This window comes from Ursus americanus, chromosome 16 (assembly GCF_024610735.1).
Source record: "Ursus americanus isolate L20-20 chromosome 16, mUrsAme1.1.p, whole genome shotgun sequence".
Classification (NCBI taxonomy): Eukaryota; Metazoa; Chordata; class Mammalia; order Carnivora; family Ursidae; genus Ursus; species Ursus americanus.
Genome location: NC_142142.1, coordinates 62,452,974 through 62,479,894, shown reverse-complemented (window position 1 = coordinate 62,479,894; position 26,921 = coordinate 62,452,974). Strand labels below are relative to the sequence as shown.

General features: G+C 39.2%; 1 protein-coding gene across 7 annotated transcripts in view; it reads left to right on the top strand.

Moving 5' to 3' along the window:
• Window positions 1-26,921, top strand: part of DYNC2H1 (dynein cytoplasmic 2 heavy chain 1) — a 288,892-nt gene that overhangs the window by 217,464 nt on the left and 44,507 nt on the right. For 6 of the 7 annotated variants that reach the window (XM_045797656.2, XM_045797654.2, XM_087868490.1 and 3 more), the window contains one exon: window positions 17,717-17,926. In XM_045797656.2, the coding sequence (XP_045653612.2) occupies window positions 17,717-17,926 (210 nt within the window). Of the gene's footprint in view, window positions 1-17,716; window positions 17,927-26,921 lie in introns of those variants that run through there. The other variant, XM_045797658.2, reaches the window with a different exon arrangement.

The following is a 26,921-nucleotide window of genomic DNA, read 5'->3' as shown; positions in this document are numbered from 1 at the left end:
TTCTGTGGCGTTAACACTTACGAACAACGCCTGCAAAGAATCTCAGTCAGGATTGCAAAGCTTGAGTGGATTCTGAGAATTCGGGTCTTCTGTTCTGAGCAAAAGGACTAAATACACAGAAGGGACTCACGGACAAACAGAGGATCCAGGAGGCAGAGGGGAAAGCAGTTGCATTTGGATGATTTCCGTAACAGTCCAAGGGAGATATTTAATTCACGGCTCGTGTTTGTTACAGCGGTCTCCTCGCAGCTTGCTGGCATGTGGTCCCGACTGCTGCAACCCCACCTCCCACTGCCACGCGGGGTCTTGATCTGTTATGAGTTCTTATTCACGTAGAAATTTTACTGGTTCTTGACATAAGGAGTAACTTTGGGCTGTACTCTGAGTATTTTGAGTATTCCAGGATTCCAGTGCCTGTTGAAATTGTCTTTTTCAGCAGGTAGTCAGCCTGTTCAGGCTCTGAGCACGTGTTCTGTTTCTCTTCGGGCTGTGTTCCATCGTCAGTTTAGTGCACAGAGCCTCTGCTGTTCTGGGCTGCCTCACTGCGTCTTCCCCGACAGGACTGTCCCCCCACAGTGGACGGAGCCTGACGGGGAGACTGGGGACACCGCTCGTTGCCGCGGTAGTGGGGTGGAGGTCAGCATGCCATCCGCAGGCGCTGTGGGTGTGGACAGTGTAGGAGTCAGACTCCTGCCCAGAGCCTCCCGCTGGGATCCCTCCTGCTGCCCAGGGCAGGGATGACTGATGACTTCTAACAGGGGAACCATTGATGTCCCTCTCTCTTTCTAACAATTATCTCTAGAATCTTTTAGATTGATAAGCTGAAGATACGTATGGATCTTTCGCTTAATTAAATTAGTTAATGTAGTTAAATTAGTACGTTCGCTTAGTTAGATTAGTAATAGGAGATTACTGGACATTCCAAAATAGCTTATGTAAAACCCAGAAATCTTAATGTTTTATTCACGTGAAGCTTAACAAGTTAGGAACTCACGAGAGCACAGTAAGTGTTATATTCAGATAGAGCTCAAAGTACATTTGTTGATCAAATTGAATATACAGAATGGTGTGACTTTAGCTCATTGTTGAGATCTGGGCTCTTGGTTTCCAGTCCTCACTTTTAATATAGCTGAAGGAGGGGGTTTGTGGTAAGCTAAATGGATTTAGTGCTGCAGTCCTCTATTGTACAGGGAAATTTTACCCTCACTCTCATTCAGGAGATTTGATTTTACAAAGAAATTGTATTCTATAAGTTTTAAAACCTATATTGTATTTGGATTTAGACTTTTGAGCTATGTTCACATTGGTTGAAACTAAACAAGGAGGTAGTGCTCCTGCACTTTGGGTTAATTTGCAGCTTTTATGAATCATAAACTGATTTTATCATAACCTTTTTTAAAAAAAAATTTTATTATGTTATGTTAGTCACCATACAGTACATCCTTAGTTTTTGATGTAAAGTTCGATGATTCATTGTTTGTGTATAACACCCAGTGCTCCATGCAATACGTGCCCTCCTTACTACCCATCACCGGCCTTAATCATAACCTTTAAAAGAAACCATTAAGACAAACTCTTCAGCTTTGTAAAGTGAACATGAATGCAGGACAATGTAAGTGAGAATCGTTGGCCGGAACTCACATCTTAGGAGAGATGCGTATTTACAATTTTGTAGGCATGAAGCATGTTTGAACTTCCGTTTGTGTAAAATGTAGTCATGGCAGTGGGGACAACTGGACAGTCAGAGTCGTCTGACATGGTACCAGGTGGATGAGCTTGAAAGAAATGATGCAAGTGAAACACTCCTCCGTGTCTTTTGGATTGAATATAAAGGTCACTTTCCGTTACAAAGACAGGATCAATGCACTATCCCGGGCATTTGGAATGGTAATTTCAAGTTCTTAGGGATGCATGTGAGACAGAGAGAGAGAGAGAGAGAGCGAGCTGCAAGATAACAACGGACCCCGTAGTCTGTTGCTTTGGGTAGTGTGGACATTTTAACAGTATTTGTTCTCCCAGTCCAGGAGCACAGAATGTATTTCCGTTTGTCTGTGTCGCCTTCAGTTTCTTTCATCAGTGTTCTATAAAGTTTTCAGAGTACAGATCCTTCACCCCCTGGGCTAAGTTTGTGCCTTGATACTTTATTATTAACTTCCAGTACTAGGTTGAATAAAAGAGGTGAGAATGGACAGCTTGTCTTATCCTTGAACTTAGCAGAAAAGCTCTGAGTTTTTCACCATTGAGTATGATGTTAGCTGTGCATTTTTTAAAAGTATCTACTTTTGTTAGCGCATGAGCGGGGTGGGGGGGTGGGGGAAGGAGGGCCTGAGGGAAAGGGGGAGAGAGAACCTCAAGCAGACTCCCCGCTGAGCCTGGAGCCCGGCACAGGGCTCAGTCCCAGGACCCTGAGACCATGGTCTGAGCCGAAATCAGGAGTTGGACACTTAACTGACTGAGCCATGCACTGCCCCAGCTGTGCATTTTTTTTTTTTTAAATGTAAGGCCTTCATTATGTTGAGGTGTTTCCCCTCTAAACCTGCTTCCTTGAGGGTTTTTATCGTGAGTGGATGTTGTACTTTGTACTTTTTCTGCATCTATTGAAATAATCATATGGCTTTTATCCTTTGTCTTCTTGCTCTGATGTATCATTGATTGATTTACAAAATTGAACCGGTCTTGTATCCCAGTAATAAATCCCACTTCACTGTGGTGAATGATCTTTTACTGTCGAGTTGGATTCAGTTTGCTAATATTTTGTGAAGTATTTTTGCATCTATGTTCATCAGGGATATTGGCCAGTTCTCTTTTTTTGTAGTGTCTTTAGCTGGTTTTGGTATCAGGGTAATGCTGGCCTCATAGAACGAATGTGAAAGTTTTCCTTCCTCTTCTGTTTTTTAGACTAGTTGAGAAGAGTATGGTACAATTCACATGTGAAGCCGTTTTGTCCTAGACTTCTGTTTTCTAGGGGTTGTTTGATTCCTGATTCGTTTTCTTTGCTGATTATCAGTCTGTTCAAATTTTCTGTTTCTTCCTGTTTCACTTTTGGTAGGTGATATGTTTCTAGAACTTTATCCATTTCTTGTAGGCTGTTCAATTTGTTGGCATATGATTTTTTATAAGATTCTTTTATTATCTTTTGTATTTCTGTGGTGTCAGTTATTATTTCTCCTTTTTCATTTCTGAAGTTGAGTCCTTTATTTAAAAATTTTCTCTTTCTTTTTCTTTCTTTCTTTCTTTCTTTCTCTCTCTCTCTCTTTTTTCTTCTTCTTGTTCTTGTTCTTCTTCTTCTTTTTATAGGTCTGGCTAATGGTTCATCAGTTTTTTTGAACTTTTCAAAGAACCAGCTCCACGGGTTTCATTGATCTATTGTTTTTTTAGTTTCTATATTATTTATTTCTTCTCTAATCTTTATATTTTCTTCCTTCTATTGGTTTTGGGATTGTTTGTTCTTCTTTTACTAGCTCCTTTAGGTGTAAGATTATTTCTTCGTCTTTGTATTGAAGAAGTTCACTGTTATTCCTATTCTTATTTCTTTGTAACTGATTTGTGTTATTCCTCTAAGAATATTCTGTCTCTGATCACTTAAATTTTACCATAATGTATTTAGGTGTGAATTTCTTTTTGTATTTATTCTGCTTGTTAATCTGAGAGCTTATAATTCCAAATGCCAGCCTTTCTACTAAGACCAGTTTAGCCCTGTTTCCCACACCAGCTGGATTGCATGCTGTGTAGTATCAAGGACTTGCTGTCCATGGCTGTTGCTTGATACTGCTGTTTTTAGCCAGAAATGGTGACATGGGGCAAGATGATCCATTCAGGGCAATGTGAAAAATTAGCAACGTAAAATCCTTCCTAGCCTGGCCCCAGCCATGGCACCCAGCCCTCGTTAGCTGCCTGTTGCCATAGCCTCCCATTTACAAGCATCTCCCAGATGGTTCCCATGCTTGGTGGGCCATATTCTGGTTTAGTATCCTCTCGTTTTGTCAAAGACAGGATTCACAAGTGGGAGACAGTTCGCCATTTTGTCCAGAAATAAGCATAACTTTTGAAATTTCATTTTAACTTTTGTTTATAAGATAAATATAGATTATTTAAAAATTACCATTATATTAAATTCACAGTGGCCATATTAATGTATTAAGTATTTTGCACTTCATCCTTTTATAATTTTTTGTGTCTTATCTCTTCCATTTCCTTCCTGAAGCCATTGCCATAATTTAGAATTCTGTTCTTTCAAAGGGATTATAGCAGAAAACTCCAAATTTGACTCTCCTTCTAATATATTCTTCCTCAAATCATATTTCATATAATTATCCCATTAATTTTCTTAAAGACAAAAATCTTTGACAACATGGCTCCACATCCAGTCTTACTTCTAAACCTCTGCCATAGTAAAGCAGATCTGAGTGTTGTACGAACAAACCATTATAGATTTGTCTGTGAGGACTTTCCAAGTGCTGTTTCCATCTCTTTGCGTCTGCTCATTATACTAGCAACCAGTAATGGTCACATAAAGTCCCAGCATCTTTCCAAAGCTGTCTCCGCTGTTACTCAGTTCCTTCTCTGTGTTTCTAGAGTACTAATTTATAACTTGCATAACAGTTCTCATAAAAGTAGTGTTTGAAACTAGGCGAATTAAGATATGGCCCTTAGGAATAGGAATTCTCTTATTTTGGAGGAGTTTTAAAATTTATGCATGTAAATGTTTCAAATTATTCACCACCACATTCCTTTTTAAGAGTTTTTTAACATTATTTCTTTTTTTTAATGTTTTTTTATTATATTATGTTAGTCACCATACAGTACATCCCTGGTTTCTGATGTAAAGTTCGATGATTCATTAGTTGCATATAACACCCAGTGCACCATGCAATACGTGCCCTCCTTACATAATTATGGTTAATTACTAGCTAAACTTAAGGATTAATTATATCTAAGCAATATTAATAATCTTATGAAAAGTAATTATTAGGGAGTCATCTAGGTCCTCATCTTTACCCATTTAATGGCTAGGGGACATTAGCTGAATCATTTCTGAACTTTATCTTAGCTTTTTTTGTATACGTAAAAAAGGGATGCTAACCTCTTCTCTGCATTCATGTATTTACTCATTTCATCAATCCTTCATCAGATATCTGTTACTGTTCCTGTTATGTGCTGGGTGCTGCTATGATTGGTTAAGAGTTGGTAATACTCAAAAAATACAAGTATTCTAATGTTTTGGGTGAAGGAGTGCTTAATTCTGCTGAGAGGAAGCCAGGGAAAGTTACATGATGAGTAAGAAATTCCCTAGGTTAAAAAGACAGGTGTGGTGGTGCAGAGATGAAAGAGTCTGCCATGTTTGTTGCTCCAGCCTGCCAGGGGTGAAGGGTGCTTGGACAGAGTGGCGATCTTAAGAGCAAGACTCTTCAGCAGGACACACTTTATCCTCTAGGTGTTACGGCAGTGTAAACATACATAAGAGAAGCGTCCAAGACATTTCACAGGTAGTCAGTCATCACAGGACTCTTGTATGGATCCAGTAAAAAGTAGATGTGAACATGGTTTGGAAAACACGAATCCTTAGCGGTTTAAACATTTTTTTTTCTTCTTAGTTCTTTAAATATTTGTGGATTTTTAAAAGCTTAGTGTGAGGGCACTAGGGTGGCTCATTTGGTTAACCATCCGACTCTTGATTTCAGTTCAGGTCATGATCTCAGGGTCGTGAGATAGAGTCCTGCGTCCCACACCCAGCATGGAACCTGCTTAAGATTTTCTCTCTGTTGCTCTGCTCCTCCCCAGCCCTTACATACATACATACATACATACATACATACATACATAGAAATGCTTAGTATAACAAGCCCTAGTAGTATTGATAACATGGCCATATTTAAGATCTTTTACTAATTTAGGCTTTCATGGTTAATTAAGGCTGATTCTCTAGATTTTTAGTGACGATATTAGTGATTATATCTATTTCAGGAAAAAATATATAAATATGTAACTATAACTTTTAGCATTACTTTCTTAATCGTTAATTTATGTTATATCATTTTTAAATAGTTCAGATGCATAATGTAGTAACATCTGTTGTTTTTGTGACATTTTTCTTGGGATTTCTATTGAAAAATAGTAATTTGAAAACCAGTAATTTGACAAGCAAAATACTTAAAAGTATAACAGAGAAAAACCTAATCTCATTTAATATTCTGCATGTTTGCATTTGAAAGGTCAGTTCATGCTTTAAAATTTTTATTACACACCAGCTACCACTCATCAATTTTTAATACCTGGTTGATGGTGATAACTGATGAGAATTACTGACATTCTAACCAATTTACATCTCCTTTATATGGCGTGAGAACTCCCATTAATTCTCACTGAAATTACCCGTGTGATAAGAGGTACGTATGAAACCGTCTCTTCTAGGCTGAGAGAGTTGTTGAGGGAAAGGAGGTGATGGATTTTTTTCTGAACAGTAACTGAACCTGTTGATGCAGTAACTATTATTTCTTTGTTTGGACGGGTAAGTAGATTGTATATTTGTCAGATTAAATTTGTGGACTCAGTAGCCTAATTTTAAAAGAATGGATTGTAATTAAATAAAATTAAAATAGAGAGTACTAGAATAAACAATAGGACTAGTACTTAAATTCTTAAACTAAAAATATCTTCTAAATGATTTCTTCTCAGTTACTCACTTTTCTTCCCTTTTAATTAAGGTGAAATCATAAAAATATGATTACTATGTCCTGGTTTTAGAAAATTTAAGGTAGGGAACATATTTATACTACACACCTTTGTTGTATAAAAGCATTTCTGAGTTGTACTTAGAGCTGTTTTGTTTGTGGGGTTTTTTTGCTTTCTGCAACATCTAAAACTGAGCACATTTAATCTCCTGTTTCAGTCAGTCTCAGGTGAAAGATTTCCCTTGGAATTTAGTTCTTAGTAAAGCTCTCTGCACCACCTCTCTCCCCCACCCATGCTGACAGATTTCGTTCCTTTCAGTCACACCAAGTATGTAATTTACAGTAACTTACATTCTGCCTGTGGCATTCCAGTCAGCAAAGTAGAAAGAACCCGAGGTATTTCAACAGATGATTTAATACAGGGAATTGGTTATACAAGTCTTGCAGGGTCAAAAAACACCAACAGAAAGAATAGGACACAGATGTGTGCAGGAAGCGACTCCCTTCCCTGGAGCAGGGAACCAGGGTAGCCTCTGAGGTGATCAGCACCTGGAGCCGTGGACAGCTCCTGCCCTGGGAGTCGGACTCAGACCCAGGAGAGCGCTGCCTCCTGGGGGCGCAGTCCCTTTGCAGAGCCTGGGGTTGGGGGGGGGGTCTCTTCTCAGGGCTGGAGCACCCCCGGGAGAAGCCCAGCTAGCAGGAAGGACGGAGCTCCTCGCTTCCCAGTTGGGCTTGCTGTTCCACTTTGGACATTCCACGAGGCACAGCCTCAGCATCACAAAGCTACACAGAGAGGATGGAAAAGTGGGTTGATTGGAGCTGAGAGAGGGTATCTCATTTCCAGGAACAGGGTATGCCTTCCCATTGTTCTTCCTTCTCTTCTTTCTGCTTCTTGATTCAGGGGTTTGCTTCAGTAATTGCCCTCTTCTGACTCTTAGTTTCAACACTGAAGGCTATATTGCTGTTTTAACCATATCCCTCCATTTCTTACATTTGTGTTTTGAGTATTGTTCAGTTTCAAATATTTTCTAAATTCCATTATGAGTTCATCTTCTGTCATGCATTCTTATTGATGAGTTGCTTTCCTGGTCACCTTTTAGTTAAGGTTTCTTCTATAACTGTGATCAGAAAATGTTTTTTACTGTCCGTTCTTGAATTATACAAAATCAGAATGTTATCTCTTCTTTTTAAAAATATTTACTTAAATTCAGGTTAGTTAACATATACTGTATTATTAGTCAAGGGTACAGTGTAGTGATTCATGAGTTGCATACATTCATCAGTGCTCACCACATGCTCCCTTAGTGCCCATCCCCCCTCCCCTCCAGCAACTATTTCTTGATAGGTTGAATCTTAATCACTGTAATTTTCTTTAGCTCTTAAAGTGTTTTTATTCTAATATTAATGAGTCTGTATAAGCTTTCTTTTGCTATTGGGTAGATGTATCTTATTTCCTACTTTTACTCTCAGCTTTGGAATCTGTTTTTATGGGTGTATCTTACAAAGAGCCAACAAGTGGCTTTGGTTTGGTCTTTAGGTGGATCTCTCAGTCTATGTACATTAATTTGGATTACATTATATTATTATGTTTTGTATTTTTCCTACTTTTTTTTCATTCCTTTCTTTTCTTCCTTTGGACTGATTGTTGTCTCTGATATTTTTCTCTCATAGTTTACAAATCATATATGCTTTTTCATTTTCCAGTGATATTTTATTTTACCTACTTAGTTTATCAAAGTTAAAATAAATATAATTACTTACGTGGAAGAGAATTCAAGAAGCTTAGGACACAATGCGCAGCCCCCACTTCCTGTGGAGTTACTGTTACGTGTTTCAGACTCGGGGGTGGTTGTCACTTGATGCTGGTTGGGATCTGCCCCACATTTGGGGTCTTCACTGTTCCTTCCTTCTGGCGTCTCAGGCACGAACAGCTAGTGTCACCTCCCTTCCGCCTGAAGTACAGGGAGAAAGTCCTTTGGCGATAAGTTCTTTCAGTTCTTATTTCTCTGAAAATGCCTTTAATTTTCCTCTGTTGTTAATTTTTTAATTTTTTAAAAGATTTTATTTATTTATTTGGGAGAGAGCGCGAGCACAAGCAGGGTGAAGGGCAGAGGGAGAGGGAGAAGCAGATACCCCGCTGAGCAGGGAGCCCGATGCAGGACTTGATCATGACCTGAGCCAAAGGCAGACGCTGAACCACCCAGGCACCCCTCCTCTGTTGTTTAAATGTATATTTTCCTATATTAACAGTTACTGTCTCTCATTATATTGAAGGTATAGTGAGATAATTCTACTCCTCTTTGGTTTTTCTCGTTGCTGCTGAGAAGTCCCTTTATTGCTCCTTTCTTACTGTTTTTAGATCTCTTTGTCTTACTTTTCTGCAGTTTTACTAAGACTCAGTGTGTATTTATTTTCTTTGTCTTTAATTCATTCATTTTTAGGTCTTGTTTGAGACTTAACGGGCTTTTTGAAGTTGGATTGCTGGTGCGCATCAGCACTGCCAAGTCACTGGAACTATTAGCTCTGCTTTACTCCTTCTCTCTTCTGCAACTCTAATCAGATACAGGCTAGCCTTTTCCTCTTTCCTCATCAAGTGTCCTGTTTCTCTTATTTCCCATTTCCTGTTGTCTGTGTGATGCATTCTTAAGAAACTCTACACATCTGTCTTCCAGTTCCCTCACTCCATTCAGCTAAATCTAATCTAGTTTTACAGTTTTATATTTTATATTTAATTATATATATTTTTTCTTAAATTTTATTTTTAATTTTAATTTTAAACTTCCAAGTTCTTTTTGAAGATTTTGTCAGAGAGAGAGAGAGCACACAAGCAGGGGGAGCAGCAGCAGAGGCAGAGGGAGAAGCAGGCTCCCCGCAGAGAAAGGAGCCCGATGTGGGACTCGATTCCAGGACTCCGGGATCATGACCTGAGCCAAAGGCAGACGCGTCACCGACTGAGCTACCCAGGCACCCCTAGATTATGTATTTTTTAATTTTTAAAAGTTTTCTTTGTTTCTTTGCCAGATCTGCTTGTTGTTTATTTTAAGATTCTCTATCAGTTCTAAAAACATTTCTGTAATTGTTTTATGATAAACATAAATAATCATGTGTGATTATTCTGATATCTGAAATCTTTGTGGATTTGATTCTCTTCTGCATTGTAAATGATAACTTGATAGGGTGCCTTACTTATAGAGTAGTTTGGGTTCTTTTTTTTTAAGCCATGAGCTGCTGATTATTTTGGTAACTTTACCTGAAGGAATTATTTGTAGCCAACAATTGGGTTCTGCCATTCAATTTAGAATGTAGGATTAGGGTTTTGTTTGGTTTAGTCACGATCATGAGCCCTTCAAATACTTTGAGATAGCCCTGCCCTGGAACTGTATAAACTAAATTGCCCTCTTGAAGTGCCTTAGAACCTCCAAAGTAGTACATACAAACTAACGTTCGAGTTCCAATTGTGACAGTTGTTTATGAGAAGAGAGTCCTACACCTGCACTCCCCACTCCAGTCACTACCAAATTTTAACACCCACGATTTCCCTACTTGTCCTTGGGACAGAGGCGAAGGGGTGTTATTTCTGTTTCACCCTTCTCCTGAGAGCGTCCTCGTTCGGGATTTCAGTTTTGGGGGCTGTCTTTCTAACCTCTCCACCTGAGCAGATACTGGACCAGATCTCTGGTCTCGCAGCCCCGTATTTATGAGTGCAGAAGCTCGGGTTCTCTGGCATCAGTGGACTCTGCTTGCCATTTTCCCACTCTTAGTATGGAAAAATAAAAAATGTTCCTGGATTTCTAGTGTTACTATAAAGAGCCCCAGTCTTGTATGACTCTTCACACACCGTGAGAATTAGCTTTGTAGCATTTTGTCTAGTTATTGCTCTGATCAGAAGGGATAATAAAACTATTATTATTTCTCTGAGAGGGCCGCAGGGTTGACCCTGACTAAGTTCCTAAGCCCCAAGGTGCTGGAGAGACCAGAGCATTGTCTCCCTGGGTTTTTACAGGTCAAGAGGGGTGAAGCCCGAACTTGGAGCCATCTCTTAGATGGCGTGGCTCCTGAGAGATTTTATTTACACACCACACTGTTGATTAGGGTTCAAGCCCATTACATTTCCTAGAACATCCTCTTTGGAGGGGAAGAGGGAGGAGGCAGCCTGATACTGTCTATGAGGAGAGCATCAGCACCTTTCCCATCCCTTGTCTACCTCGCCCATGGGGCATTTGGCTCCTGTGTAGGATAATTGATCTGGCTCTCACCAGACCACCCTAAAGGTCAGCCCTTGGACAGGGGACAAGGACAATATCAACACACTTACTATTTACCATGAGGTAATGAACATATAATTATCTCTAATCCAGAATACCTTGTGTTTGCCTTCAGGATGAAGTTAATAGAGGTGAAAATGGAGTACTCAGCACTTAATTGTTTGAATAATTCTTTCTTCCCCTTTCAAGGTTGCATTTGGGTGTATTTAAGAATATGCTTTAGTATTTTATTCAGCGTAGTTGTTTTTAGCCCCATCTTACTCTGTTAAAAACTGAACTGAAATTCTCTGTTTCTTACTTGGAGCAGTTGTAAAATAAGTTGCTCGTGTCCTTTAAGTGAGTGTGCCTTGTCGACTGCCTTTCTCTCTGAAGTAGCGTGTTCTGTGGCCTTGGAATTGTTTCTTCTCGTTGAATCTGGGTGCTGAGTGGCCGGAACCTGAGTGTTCCCTTCAGCCTTAACATCATGAACCAGTTCACTCGCTGCACGAGAATGTTTGGCTCTTCGCAGACTTCGAAACAGCGTGCACGCACATGGCATTTGCGTGTCTTGCTGTCTTTCTGAGAGTCAGTGTACACGTCAGCACACCCGTTTTAGGAGGGCGTTGAAGAAAAGATAGCTGTTCATTGTAGATGCATTTTGCATAAAATTTTCAAATTCAGTGACATCTGTTATCCTTGTTCGTGGTCCACTCTTCCCTGTTTTTATATTGCTGAAACTGGTAACGTGTAACAGAATAACGTTGTGTGGGAACTCATGGTGTGCCTGGCACTGAGTGTCTGCTCTAGAATGTCAGTCGTCCTTCCCCTCAGGGACCCTGGTCCACATGACATCTCTCAGGGTGAGACTGTGTTGTTACCTTCTCGCCTGAGACCTCCATGGAGCCGCAGAACCACTGCTCCGGCCACATCATGGAGCAGAGAGCCTGCGAAACATACTTATTCATCTTAGTGATATGCCGTTTTACTCTGTGTACCCAAGTTTGGTACGAAAATAGCTATCAGAGAACCACGGGGTAGTGGTTCTGCTGGGTTTGCTGTTTGTTAATACTGTAGGATTATACATCAAAGCTAGGGAGTTTTCGAGGCACATAAAATTAGCAAATAATTTATATTTAAACCAAAAGCTCCTTTTTTTTTTTTTTATTAGCACTCCCTAGCTTCCTGTCAGTTTTCAGAGGATGTAATAGCTTCCATCAGCTTCAGTGCGTCAACTCAAAATACCGCCCTCCCGTCTTTGCGCCTCGGCTTTGCTCCCTCTGCTTCTCGCCAGCAGCTCTGCTGTCTCGTCTAGTTCTTTGGCACGTGTGATTTAAACAGTTTATTGGGCCATCAGCACACACTTGTCCTAGTTGAGCTCTGCTTGGTCAGTGAACACACATTTAATTGTAACTGAACTAAATGAAATGAGCATTCAAATGTTTGGTTTCCTTTGATCCATTTGGTAGTTTGGCGTGATCCTGGGAATGCTGTTAGCAAGTTTACGCTAAGCTCTGTTACTCATAGCTGGCTTTGGGTGTAATAAAACAAAACGACAAAGCAGCCCATTATTCTGGGAAATGGGATGCCAGGAATTCTATAGATCTTTCTCCACGTCACCAAATGGATAGTACTATTTATTTCCTTATTTCCTTTTTTGTTCCCTTCCTTGCTCTCTTTGTCAGAAATCCACTTCTGGAGAGACATAATTTAAGGCAGATATGGCAAGCTTTTGACTGTTCTGATTAGGAGTGCATTTATCTCTCTATAGAACGTAACACATATGTATAGAACTGAAGGAGCTGTCTCTCCATCGTCACAAAATGACTGCACCTGTTCTCCACCTTACGATCTCTTAGGTTCAAGTCTAATGGAAACAGGGGCTTCTTTCTCAGAACACCCAGCAGAATTCTCACTGCCTTGGATTCTGTCTTGTTGCCGTCACTGTGGTTGGGAGTGCTCTTAAAAGTGAAGCTTTAAGTCAAATTAATTTCTGCACCTGAGTTGAGTAAATTCTTATAGAACCATATGGACGAAGACTTAGGAAAGGCTGTTTCTGCCCCAGAGAGATAGTAGGAAATGATTATCTAAAGAAGAATGAGTTCCTGGAGGGCAAAAGTAAAATTTCTACCCCATGGAAACGAAGGTGTTTCTCATTTCCTTTTTTGCTTTTTTAAACTGATTATGTGTTGAGTCTTTTTAATATCTTCCTTATCATAGAAAAAAATATCTTGAACCAAGACATGATCTTATGATGTGGGGGTTCTGTCTGGTTGTTGATCATTGTTTTATAAGCCATGAGCAAATATGAGCAGAGAGTATAATCTTAGTAATTTCCTTGCATCGCAGATCTGGGAAGGATCCAAACCTGAATCTCCGTAACACTTTGAATAGGGGATGGTGTTCCTGAGAGCTTGGCCGGCTACAGCCCAAGGGACACCTCTGACCTGTCCTCATTTTCTGGAAATAGTTTTACTGAAATCCGGCCAGCCTGCTCGTCTGCCGACCGTCTGCAGCCCCTCTGCCCTACAGCGTGCTGGAGTGACAGTGACCCGCACAGCCTGGCGTGTCTCCTCTCTGGAGCTTTACGGGAACACTTGCCAGCCTCTGGTCTAGTCAGTGCTAGAATGTCCTCCTATGACAGATGCTCTCAGAAAGAACCATTTTCAGAAAACGACACCACTTCCCCGTGTCGTCCATTTTACTGAAGTGTGAAATAGTATCCCACTTCGACAATTACGTCAGTTAAAACACACAGATCCTGGATTCACACCTGTAATATGCCAAATTAGAGTGGTTTTCCTGGCCTGAAAGATACTCCATGCTTAATAGTTAAGTTTTAAAATACCCATAACCTTTTTCCCCAGCAGCTCCATAATTCCTTAATGATTCTCTCTGGATACACTTAGCTTTTTAATGACAAGATGAGCTTTAAAATGTCAAAGCCATCCTTCAGAGGAACACAGTTTACTCATTTGTATTTAGTCCTTAGGAAAGGCTTTTCTTACAATAATCAGCTGACAAAAGATACAACGGTAGTCCCTTGGGAGTTTCACCAAAAATCACGCTGCTGTGTGTTGTACTTATTCATGGTGATTTTAGCTTATGTATGTGTATGTATTGAATTAAAACATACATTATTCACAGTTTTTTTGTCTTCAGATTATAACATATCCCTACTATGAGTTCTTTCTGTACTTCATCCTTTCAGGTGTGTAGAATTGCCACATTTATTTTTAGAATTATTTGACATGGATTTTTTTATGAGAAGTTGGGAAGGCCTGGAGGAAGTGGATTATGTCGTGATCTGGACGACTGTACTTCGCGGTCTCCTGCTACGTTACGCTTTTCCACTGATTAACTTACCACAGCTTATATAGTATGTTTTGCTGCTGCCGCTGCCTTCTTTTCCATCACAATGCTTTTTTATCTTTTATTAGTCACTTTTGAGACCGTACTGTATATTTTTTCTTTTCTTTTGTTGTTATTGCTGAACATACAGCATTTTACTTGCTAGTCTCAAGGGCAGGACTATGTGATGGGAGTAGGATGTGAAACACAGATGAGAGCCATTGATGTCATCTGTTATAAGTGCTAACAGGTGAACTTAATTTTAATATATTTTATATCACATGATGTATCCAAAACAGAAGCATTTCAACATGTGATCAGTGTAGAAAATTATTAATGTGATATTTTACATTCTTTTTTCATATTAAGTCTTTTTTAAGATTTTATTTATCCATTAGAGTCAGAGCACAAGCAGGGGGAGCAGCAGAGGCAGAGGGAGAAGTGGAATCTCTACTGAGCAGGGACCCCGATGTGGGGCTCAATCCAGGACCCTGAGATCATGCCCTGAGCTGAAGGCAGTTGCTTAGCTGACTGAGCCACCCAGGCGCCCCCATAGTCTTTGAAATTCAGTTTGTGTTTTACACTTACTGCAAGTCTATAAACCATAGTCCCCACGTGAACTCTGTCTGAATTTTAAGCATTTTTTGATGCTCTCCTAAATCACCCTTTTATTTATTTTTTTTTAAGATTTTATTTATTTATTGGACAGAGGGAGACACAGCGAGAGAGAGGGAACACCAGCAGGGGGGGTGGGGGAGGGAGAAGCAGACTTCCCACTGAGCAGGGATCCTGACTCGGGGCTAGATCCCAGGACCCTGGGATCATGACCTGAGCTGAGGGCAGACGTTTAACGACTGAACCACCCAGGTGCCCCTAAATCACCCTTTTAAAAAGTTTAGTACCATGAATTGTTTTCTTGGATTATGGATCCAAGAGTGGTGGAAGGTCTCTCACCCAAATATGTCTGTTTAATTAATGCTGCTGGAGACTTTCAGTTGCAGCCCCTGCCATTGGCCACTCCGAAAGTTCCTGGGGCCTTTACACATTGTGCTCTGTCGACTCTGCCCGTGCTCTAGAAATGGAAGAGCAAAGCCTGGGTGAGCGCACAACTGCTGACACCTTGGTTTACTGAGTGTTTCCAGTGCACTGTTGAGACCTACTGCTCAGAATAAAAGGATTTCTTTCAAAGTATTACTGCTCATGGACAGTGCACCCGGGCACCCCGGAGCTCTGATGCAGACGGACAGTGGGATGAATCTTGTTCTCATGCCGGCAGCCCATGGAGCCAGGAATTGTTTCGACTTTCAGGTCTTACTGTGTAAGAAATACATTTCACTAGGCTATGGCTGCCATAGATGGTGATTCTCTGATGGATCCGGGCAAAGTAAACTGAAAACCTTCTGGAAAGGATTGCCCACTCTAGATGCCAATAAGAATATTGTGATTCATGGGAGGAGGTCAAAATACCAACATGAAAAAGGGTTTCACAGCAGTGGATTCCCACCCTCAGGGATGACTTTGAGGGGTTCGGGACCTCAGTGGGGGAAGTTGCTGCAGACAGGTGGAAACAGCAAGAGAGCTGGGTCAGAGGTGGAGCCTGAAGACGGGGCTTACCTGCTGTGATCTCATGATCGAACCTGAACCGATGAGGACGTGCCTCTCACAGATGAGCACAGACAGTGGTTTCTTGGGATGGAATCTACTGGTGAAGGTGCTGCGAAGGTTGAGATGACAACAAAGGACTTGGAATATTACGTCAGCTTGTTGATAAAGCAGCAGAGGGTTTGAGAGGACGGACTCCAGTTTTGAAAGAAGTTCTGCTGTGGGTAAAATGCTGTCAAACAGCCTCTTGTGCTACAGAGAAATCGTTGCTGACGGGGAGAGTGGATCAGGGCAGCAAACTGCATGTTGTCTGGTCTTGAGACCTTGCCACGGCCGCCCCAGCCTCCAGCAGCCACCACCCTGACCGTCGGCAGCCCTCGGCACCCAGGCAGGACCCTCATCCAGCAAAGGGATGAGGACTCACTGCAAGCTCAGATAATGTTAGCAAATTTAACAATAAAATATTTTTAAATTAAGATGTATACATTGTTTTTTTATTTTAAGAGACAATGTTATTGCACAATTAAGAGACCATGGTATAGCATATACATAACTTTTTTAGGCACTGGGAGCCAAAAAATTCATTTGACTTGATTTATTGTAATATTTGCTTTATTGTTGTTCTGTGGAACTGAATCCACAATAACTCTGAGGTATGCCTATATAGCAGTAACAGAAATAAAAATGTCTAAATTTGAGGTCTTAGCCCAAGTCTGTCTTCAGGAATAATCTTATAATCTTAAGCTAATAAAATTTATTTAATGGTGATTTATTTAATGGCAATAGCCATGCTAGATCATCACGTCATTAAGTGACTTATCATGCTCAGTAGACAAAAAGACAGCACTCTCCGCACTGTCCTGGGATATATGAACGTGACACCGTTAGGGCAAAGAGAAGGGGTCCTTAACTAGGATTGTAAGCAGAATGTATAAAGAAAATTAGGATAACAGAGGTAAGAGAAGAGGACTTCCCACATTTATCTCTTGATTGTATTTTGACACTTTTAGAATAATATTGAAGGAAATTTTTTTTCTCTTAACCGTATAAGCTGTTTAGAAACAACTCCCATTCCTTGAGTTTTTGCTACTAATTTGAGAAATCCTAGAAATCCATGTGTCAATCTCTGTTAAAGTATAGATGTAGAGGGGCGCCTGGGTGGCTCAGTCGTTAAGCGTCTGACTTCGGCTCAGGGCGTGATTCTGGGGTCCTGGGATCGAGCCCCACATCAGGCTCCTCCGCTGGGAGCCTGCTTCTTCCTCTCCCACTCCCCCTGCCTGTGTTCCCTCTCTCGCTGGCTGTCTCTCTCTCTCTGTCAAATAAATAAATAAAATCTTTATTTAAAAAAAAGTATAGATGTAGAAATAAACACAAAGATGTAATAGTCACTGTTCTTGAGTACAAGATCTATAGTGTGGTTCTGTAATATACGTACAGAGAATTTTCAAATTGAATTAAATAACCATTCACATTTTATTTCAAAGCCATGATTTCTTCTCTTTTTCTTCATAGTATAGCTGTTCTCTCTTTGCATTGGCTTACGGATGCTGTTCTTTCGACTTTTCCTACTGTATCGACTCCTGCTTCTCAATGTGGCTCCTGCATTCTCAGTTCCCACCCCCATGCCACTTCAAATGGTGGTGGATCCCAGAATTCCCTTCCTGTGTATTCAGAGATTTAATAAACTTGGCCACCTGTGTATTCAGAGATTTAATAAACTTGGCCACCATAAAACAATAGTATTTCAAAACGGAGTGGGACAACAGGGAATTTTAATAACTTTTGAAGCGTTTAATGTCAGTGATTTGTGCTGCTCTTCAGTATGTATGACCTGACATATTATTTTTCTAGAACTCAAACCTGATTCACCAGAAGGTGTCTCCTCCCAATGATCGACAAGGATCTCCAATATTGTCATTCATCATTCTGGAACAATTTAATGCTATTCGCTTAGTCCAAAGTATTCATCAGTCTCTCGCTGCTCTCAGCAAAGTCATCAGAGGAACTACCTTACTGAGTTCAGAAGTACAGAAATTGGCAAGTGCTTTATTAAACCAAAAGGTAAGCTCAAATTAAATATATGTGTTTTTATTTCATTATTATAAGTGACTCTTTTATTATGTATACATTTGTCAAGTTTTACAGTTAACAGTAACAGAAAACCCAAGGTAAACTACCTTAAGCTAGTTAGGAATTAATTGGCTGATAAAATGGAAGGATCCAGGGGTATCCAGCATTAAGTCAGCTTGATGCAAGAGCTTCAGATTGTCGTTAGGACCTTAGCTTGCGTTATTTATCTACCTGTCTTGTCGTGTGTGTGTGTGTGTGTGTGTGTGTGTGTGTGTGTGTGTATAGATATGTATATACATGCAGCCTCCATGTTGATTTCACTTTTGGGCAGGTCCTCTATACATGGTGGTATCCTAGCATTCTGAGTCTTACTATCCTCTGAGCTCCAAGTCCAACAGAAAGAACACCTTTTTCTTGGTAACTCAGGCAAAAATCCTGGGATTAGCTTTAATCCAAACTGATTGGCTTGTATTTGATACCTAGTTCCTTGACCATTCTCTTACAGAACTTGGCATCTGGAAAAGATTTCACTAGGGTTCTATAGGAATTTAGAAAGAAAAGAGTTTTGTTTTCCCCCTGCCCCCAACACTGTTTACCCCCAATATAGAAAACTCCGATGGTCAACTTGAAGTCTTCTCTGAACATAAAAGATCGTCTTTTTGGAACTTCCTATATCTGACATAAAAATATTTCTGTCTTAGTTCAGGCTGCTGTAACAAATTCCCACACATTGGGAAGGCTTAAACAATAAACGTTTATTTCTCCTAGTTCTCGAGATCAGATTGCTGGTAAATCTGTTGTCTGATGAAGCCCACTTCCTGGTTTGCTCTGTCTTCACATAGCACAGAGGAAAGAGAGCAGAATCAACCTCTCTCCTGTCCCTTCATTGGAGGACATGAGTCCCATCATGAGGGCTCCACCCTTATGACCTATTACCTCCCCAAAGCCTCATCTCCAAGTATTATCACATAGGGAATTAGAGTCTCAACATACGGAGTTGGGGGAGGACACAAACTTCAAGTCTACTGCAATATCCATCCCTTTTCTGCACAGAAAGGCACACTCTGGCAACCTTATGTTTCTTTTCCCTTTACCTTGAAAAAGAATCTCCGCTTTGCATTGTGTGCTGCATTTAAGCGGTTTTTCCTTGTATATAGATGACTATTTGAATTGATGATCAAAATATTGTAGTAGTATATTGTACTATAAGGTGTATCTAACTTCTTTTTAATTTAAAGTAGATATATTATCTATCTTGAAAGTTCCTTGGCATTTCAAGGAAACACTGAGGAAGGATGGTAAGAGCTCTGAAGAACTTCACACGAGTCAGCTTGTGTGGTCACCGCGTACACGGTGATGCTCCTCTTCCCTTACTCTGCTGGGAGAGCCTGAGGCAGGACGTGCTCAGTCACTCCACCGGAGCCCACAGGACGAGCTGTGGAGTCAGGAGCCTGGGCAGGTGTCTTTGCCATTATAAATAGAAATGATTTAAATTTACCAAAAGATAAATTTTCATGAGAGTGTATTTCTTTAAAATCCAACTTCATGCTGTCTAAGGGCAAAATGTACAGTACTACATGGACTGACAGCTGGATTAGGTCTAGCAGGAGAAGAACACTGATGTCAGAGTGATAAGAGCGTGCCGCGTGTGGAGGACAGCAAGTTCAGTGGGACTTGTACACAATGAAGCGAGAAAATTCAGCTTTAGATCAGATTTTGAGGTTTGTAAAGCCAAAGAAAAGGTATTGGGATTAAATGCCATAGGCAGTAAGAATATTTTCATGTAGAAATAATGTCGCAAAAGGACAAGAAAGTGGCCTGTGGAATAGGTCTGTCTGCCACTTAGTAGCTGTGTGACTTGGGCAGGTCAGATAAACCTCTTTAAACTTTACTTTTCTCATTTGTGAAATGAGGATAATAAAGGTACCTACCTATGGGATTGGTATGAAAATTAAAGTAAATCATAGGTAAAGTGCTTAATACAAAGTAAGCATTCTCTAAATGATAGTTGCTTTTGTTATTGTTACTTGAGGAGAACTTTATTACGTAAAAAGTGGCTTTTGGAGCAGTTGACCGGCAGCATTGTGCAGAACTAGTTTATAGAAGTAGGGATATCATGTAGGTTACTGTGTACTCATCTCGGTAGGAGCTGGTTAGGGCATGGAATAGGCTAGCTCAAGAGGTCTGTATGTGATATTAAGAATAGGAAAGGTCGTCAACAAACCTGGCTTCTTGTTATGCTTCTGCTATAAACCGTTTGGGCCTATCTTTGGCATTAACACTTGGAAAAAATAAATCATTTTTATGATGGTATGGTAATGTGGCTTATGAGACCACAGTGAAAGATAAAGAGTTAAATGGGCTTTTTTATATGAAACATTTTCCATGAGTAAGACCAAAGAGTGGCATTTTATAAAGAGGTCATAGATTTTTAATTCTTGGTAGCACCTCCTACTCTTCCCCTGACTCAGTGAGTTCTCCTCAGTGTTTCTGTGTTTGGCACTGGGACCTGAGGACTTCTTAATTACAGTGTGTTGAGGATGTAGGCAATCTCATTACTAATGTGTTAAGTTTTATGTATTATACTTTTTAGAAAATTTATTTATTTGTCAGAGAGAGAATGCAAGTAGGGGGAACTGCAGGCAGAGGGAGAAGGAGGAGCAGGCCCCCGCTGAGCAGGGCGCCATCCCAGGACCCCTGGGTCATGACCTGAGCTGAAGGCAGGTGCTTGACTGACTGAGCCACCCAGGCGCCCTATATATTACACTTTGAATTGAGAAATATGGCCTCTAAGATATCACTATTTTTGAAATATTTTTATAATTTGCATGAAAACATATTGGTTAAAATTCTTTCCAAGGATGAAAGCACATTTACATTATACCACAGAGAGTGTCTCTAGAGATGTTTCCTGGTATCTGATGAGACTCAGCTGAGACTAGGCTGACCTTCACCCAGACAAGATCCATAAAATAGTTTCTGACATTTACTTTCCAATGAGTTTTACCAAAAATTGTGAATCCAGTACTATCCCATTTATTTCAAGATAAAAATTTAATGTTTTATTACATTTGAATGTGACAAGTTCTGTATTAAGTGATATGATTTAATGTAATTTAGGAAATAGTTCAATACTTGACATTTTCTTTACTGTGTCTGACATAATTGGAGTTAAGAATTTTCTTAGAGAGAATTATGACTTTTGTATTTCTTTGACAGTTTCTGGTAATCTACTAAAACTTTTTTTGTAAAAAAATCAAAATATTTATAATTTGTTCAAGAGAACAATACTGTTAAATATTGTTACTCTTTTACATATTAGGATGAAGGCTTTAAATTATAATTTAAAAGATAAAAATTATAAAGGTACAATACAAAATCATTTCATCTTTCTTGCTGAACAACGCTGTCTGTTCAGATATGTACATACCTACCTATAGAGCTTTACTGTATAGCTTCAGGATGCCTAAGAGTTAGGATCTCCTCTGCTAGACGGTTTTTTGCATTCACTCCTTTCTCTGCCCTGGTCTTCTTTATAGCGGTGGTTCTCAAAGTGTGGTCTCCAGACCAGGAGCATCCACATCACCTGAGAACTTGGTAGTGTGAATTCTTGAGTCCCACCCCTGACTGTGTGAATTAAACTCTGTGTTATCCTGCAGTCTGCATTTTATCAGTCCCTTGAGATGGTTCTGATGCAGGCCAATGATTTAGAAACGCCATTGTGTAGTCAGAATTCCCATAAAAACATAAAAACTGGCAGAATCACCTGCCACATCACATTTCAGCTCTCCCTACTGCACTCGTCAGTATCTGTGACCACCTCCATCATTGGTCTTTAAATCTTGGGGGAAAAAAAGATGCACATTCTTATGAAATGTTTGGGGAAATCCCCATCTTATCTTAAAGGCTTCCTCTTTTAAAATTTAGCTAGCTTCATGCAAATAGTGCTTTAAAAAGTCGTCGACTGTTTTACCTAATGATAATTATTAATGGTGAGTGATTTGCATTTTTTCATTAGAATAAAGTAATACCTTATGTTTTATGTAACACTTTGCCAGTTCAGAGAACTTTTGTGCTCTGTTCTCATGCTCCTTCACTTAGATCAGAAAACTGAAGCTGAAAGGAGATGCTATCCCATAAAGTACCAGAGCCAATACTGCAGTCCTACATCAGTGTTCTTCCCACTTCCTCTGTCACTGAGTAGTTTGCTAAATATATCATGCAGTTGCATGGTAGTCTTTGTTACAAGAGGCACTAAGCAGCTTTGTGAACACTGAACTCCACATACTTATCTCCAGAGGCTTATCAAATACTGGGACAGAACTCCCCCACCTCCTCATCTCTAGCTTCACTTAAATCAGAATTTTATTAGGTACACTTACAAATGGAAATCAGCTCCTGCTGATTTATGTCAGTACAAAGGGGCCTGCATAAATACAGAATTTCTAGTATCTTGGAATTCTCTTTCAGTATCCCTAATTTAATACTATTAATGTGCATAATAAAAGAATATATATATATATATATATATATATATATATATATATATATATATATATATATATATATTTAGCAGAGATTGTAACTCCGGAGTTTATTCTTTCCCTTGTCCTTTTTTATTCATTTAGCAATTAGAAATGGAAGTACAGTATCATAAGACTTTAGTGCTGTATGTGAAGTTTTATTAATACTATTGGGGTTTTTTAAAATATCACTTAATATTTATTTTTTGAAAGCAGACTGTAATAAGTTAAAGATGTATACTATAAATCCTAAAGCAACCAATAAAAATAAAATTAAAATACTACAGAGGTATGCATAATGAGCCAATATAGGACATAAGATAGAAATATAACCTTTACTTAAATAGTCCAAAAGAAAGATGAGGAAATAGAGAAGTCAGAAGTTACCAGTGTCAGGAATAAGATAAGAGACATCACTACAGTTTCTACAGACATTAAAAGCATAATAGAATATTTTTAATAGCTTTATGCTCATAAATTCAACAACTTAGATGAAATGTATGAATTCCTTGAAAGATACAAACTGCCAAAGTTCATTCAAGAAGAAATAGCCTATAGCCTATACTCTCTATTAAAGTATTTGAATTTGTTACTAACCTTCCCACAAAGAGAGCTCCTAGAATTGACTGCTGAAATCTAATAAATATTTAAGAAAGAAATAATACCCACTCTATGTAAACTCTTCCAAAAAAAAAGAAGAGGCAGGAATACTTCCCTGAACTTCCTGAGACCGGCATTGCCTGATAGCAAAAGCTAACAGAGACATCACAATAAAGGAAATCTGTAGATAAACTTCCTTCTTCAACATAGACCCAAAACTTCTCAACAAGATATTAGCAAATTAAGTTCAACAAAACATAAAAGTGGATAATGCATTTTGACAAAGTGGGGTTTATTCTAGGAATATGTTAGGTTGAATTTAAAAAACCCCAAAGTTATTTATCATTTTAATAGACTAATAAAAGTTACATGATTATCTCAGTAGACACAGGAAAGGCATTAGACAAAAGTCAACATCCAGTCATGATAAAAGCTTTCAGCAAGTCAGGATTAGAGTAATGGACCTTCTCAACCAGATGGAGGGCATCTGTGAAAAAGCTTAGCTAACATAATAGTAAAGGACTGAATGCTTTCCCCCTAAGATCAGGAATAAGGGACTGAGGTTCACTCTCACTACTTCTATTCAGCATTGCACTAGCTAGCACGACAAGTTTAGAAAAAGAAATAAGGCATACAGACTGGGAAGGAAGAAGGAAACCTGTCTTTATTTGCAGAGGATATGATCATCTATTTTCAATGTCTTAAGGAATCTACAAAAAACAAACAAACAAAAAAAAAAAACCTAGAGCTAGTAAGAACATTTAAGTTTAGCAAGGTTGTGGAATATAAGGTGGATACATAAAAATTATATATATTCTGAAACCAACTATGGAAAATTGAAATTAAAAAGTACTATTTGCAGTTATACAAAGGTGACCTATCAGGATGATGACAAAAAAGATGTGTAGGACGTTTGTATACATTGAAAACCACAAAGCTTTGATGAGGGAAGTTACAGAAGAGCGAAATAAACAGAAAGATGTACTGTGTTCCTGTATCAGGAGACTCAGTGTTGTTAAGATGTTAATTCTTTCCAAATCAGTCGAGAGGTTCAAAACAACACCAGTCAAAACCTCTACAGAATCTTTTTTCAGTGATTGACAATTTGCTTCTAATATATTTTTTTTGTAAAAATAAAAAGACCTAGTGTACCCTAAAAAGTTTTGGAAAAGAATAAAATGGAAGATCTTGCTCAAAAGAATTTCTAGAACTGTTCTGAAGAAAGTAATCAAAGCACTGTGGTATTGGGATAAAAATAGATACATAGCTCAATGGAATGGAACAAAGAGTCTAGGCAAAGACCCACTGATGTATGATCAATTGATTTTCACCAAATATACTACAGCAATTAAAGAGAGGAAGGAAAATCTCTTTAATAGTACTAGAACAATTGAAAAGCCAAAGCCAAAAAAAAAAAAAATTAAAATCCTACTCCTGTATTTCCAAACATATATAAAAATTATCCCCAAATTGATTATACTGTTTTGAATATAAAAAATTAGCCACAGACAGGGGAAGGATTAGTGAGACAGAGACCCAACAAAGGAACTTGTATCTAGGAATTTTTTTTAAGTACAACTCACTAATGAGAAGATAAGCATTCCAAAAAAAAAAAAAAAAAACCTGAATACACACTTTATCCAGAAGGTATACATATACCACATTTTCTTTATCCATTTATCTATGGATGGACCCTTGGGCTGCTTGCCTTTCTTGGCTACTGTAAATAATGCTGCAGTAAAATAGGGGTACACATATCTTTTCAAATTTGTGTTTTCATCATCATTGGTAAATACCCAGTAGTGGAATTATTGGATCATATGTTAATTCTATTTTTCATTTTTTGAAGAGCCTACATGCTGTTCTCCAGAGTGGCTGTGCTAGTTTGTATTCCCACCAACAGTGCACGAGGGTTCTTTTTTCTCCACATCCTCACTGACACTTGTCATTCCTTGTGTTTTTGATTGTAGCCATTCTGACAGGTGTGAGGACGTATTTCATGTGGTTTTGATTTGATTTCCCCAATGATGACTGATGTTGAGCATCTTTTCCTGTGTCTGTTGGCTGACTATACATCTTCCTTGGAAAAATGTCTATCCAGGTCCTCTGCCCATTTTTAAATTGGATTGTTTGTTGTTTTTGGTTTAAAGTTATATAAGTTCTTAAATATTTTGGACTTTAACCCCTTATCAGATCATTTACAAATGTCTTCTCCCATATAGTGGGTTGTCTTTTTGTTTTGTTGATTATTTCCTTCTCTGTGCGAAAGCTTTTTATTTTGGTGTAGTTCCAATAGTTTAATTTTGCTTTGATTTCCCTTGCCTGAGGAGGTCATATCTAGAAAAAAGTTTTCTATAACCAGTGTCAAAGAAAGCACTGCATGTTTTCTTCTAGGATTGTTATGGTTTCAGGTCTCACATTTAGGTATTTAATCAGTTTTCAGTTTATTTTTGTGTGTGGTGTAAGATAGCACTTCGTCCACAGATGAATGGATAAAGGAGATATGGGGTGTGTGTGGTGAGATTGTGCCATTTGTAACAACATGGAAGCACCTGAAGGGTACAATGCTAAGTGAAATAAGTCAGAGAAAGAGAGAGACCGTATGATTTCACCCATGTGTGAAGTTCAAGAAGCAAAACAAACCAAAAGGAAAAGGAGACAAAAAGTCTCTAAATACAGAGAATAAAATGGTGGTTGCTAAAGAGGAGGGGATGGTGGGATGAGTGAAATGGATACAGGGGATTCCGAGTACAATTATCTCGATGAGTACCGAGTCATGTATAGAATTGTTGAATCATGTTGTACACCTGAATCTAACATAAAACTGTGTTAATTACACATAATTAAAAAATAAGATACACAGATGACAAAGAAGCACATGAAAAAAACGCTTAGTATCGGGGTGTCTGGCTGGGTTAGTCAGTAGAGCATGAGACTCTTATCTCGGGGTCCTGAGTTCAAGCCCCATGTTGGGTGTAGAGATTACTTACATAAATAAACTTAAAAACATTGAAAATTGAAAAATGCTTAGTATCATCAATCATTAGGAAAATGAATATAAAATTACAGTAAGAATATCAATATCTAGAAATCACTTGCATTTCTATGCAGTAGCAGTGAATGCTAGTTCAGAGCATTTAGAATATCCAGAATGAAATGAAGAAAGCAACTCCACTTAAAATAATATTGAAAAGAGTAAATATGTGGGAATAAATGTAAGAAAAAGAGCAAGACTTGTATGTTGAAAACTGCAAAACATCACTAAAAGAAATTAAAATAAATTTAAAAACCATTCTTTGTGGGGAAATTGAGAAGGGTCTACGTGGGTGCCACTTTGAACCGAGTTTCCAACACGCTGTGGCTTCTGCTAGCTCCCTCCCTCGCTGTCTCCCGTGCTTACTCAGAGAAAGGTGCCATGTTGTGAGCTTCCGGATAGAGATGTCCATGGAGGGAGGAACGGATACCATCAGTCAACAGTTGGCGGGGACAGAGGCCTGCCAGCTGCCAGGCTGTTTGTGCCCTTAGAGGCTGTGATGATGATGGCCCCAGATGACACCTGACTGCAGGGTGTGGGAGGCCTGAGACAGGGCACGTGCTAAGTCACACCACGACTCCTGACCTACAGAAACAGCGGCACAATGAAGTCTGTTGTTTTATGCCATGAAGCCATAAGGCAGTTCACTGTGTGGCGACAGATAACTGAGAGTTACCGACATCAGTGTCAGTGTAAAACAGTCATTCACTTAATGTTCAAGCCCCTCCTGTTGGTAGTTCAGCAGTTACTTACTGTATACGATGCTAATCCCAGAGCATCCACAGGAGGGGCGGGAATATTCAGGAGACTTTTTCAAGAACAGAAGAGC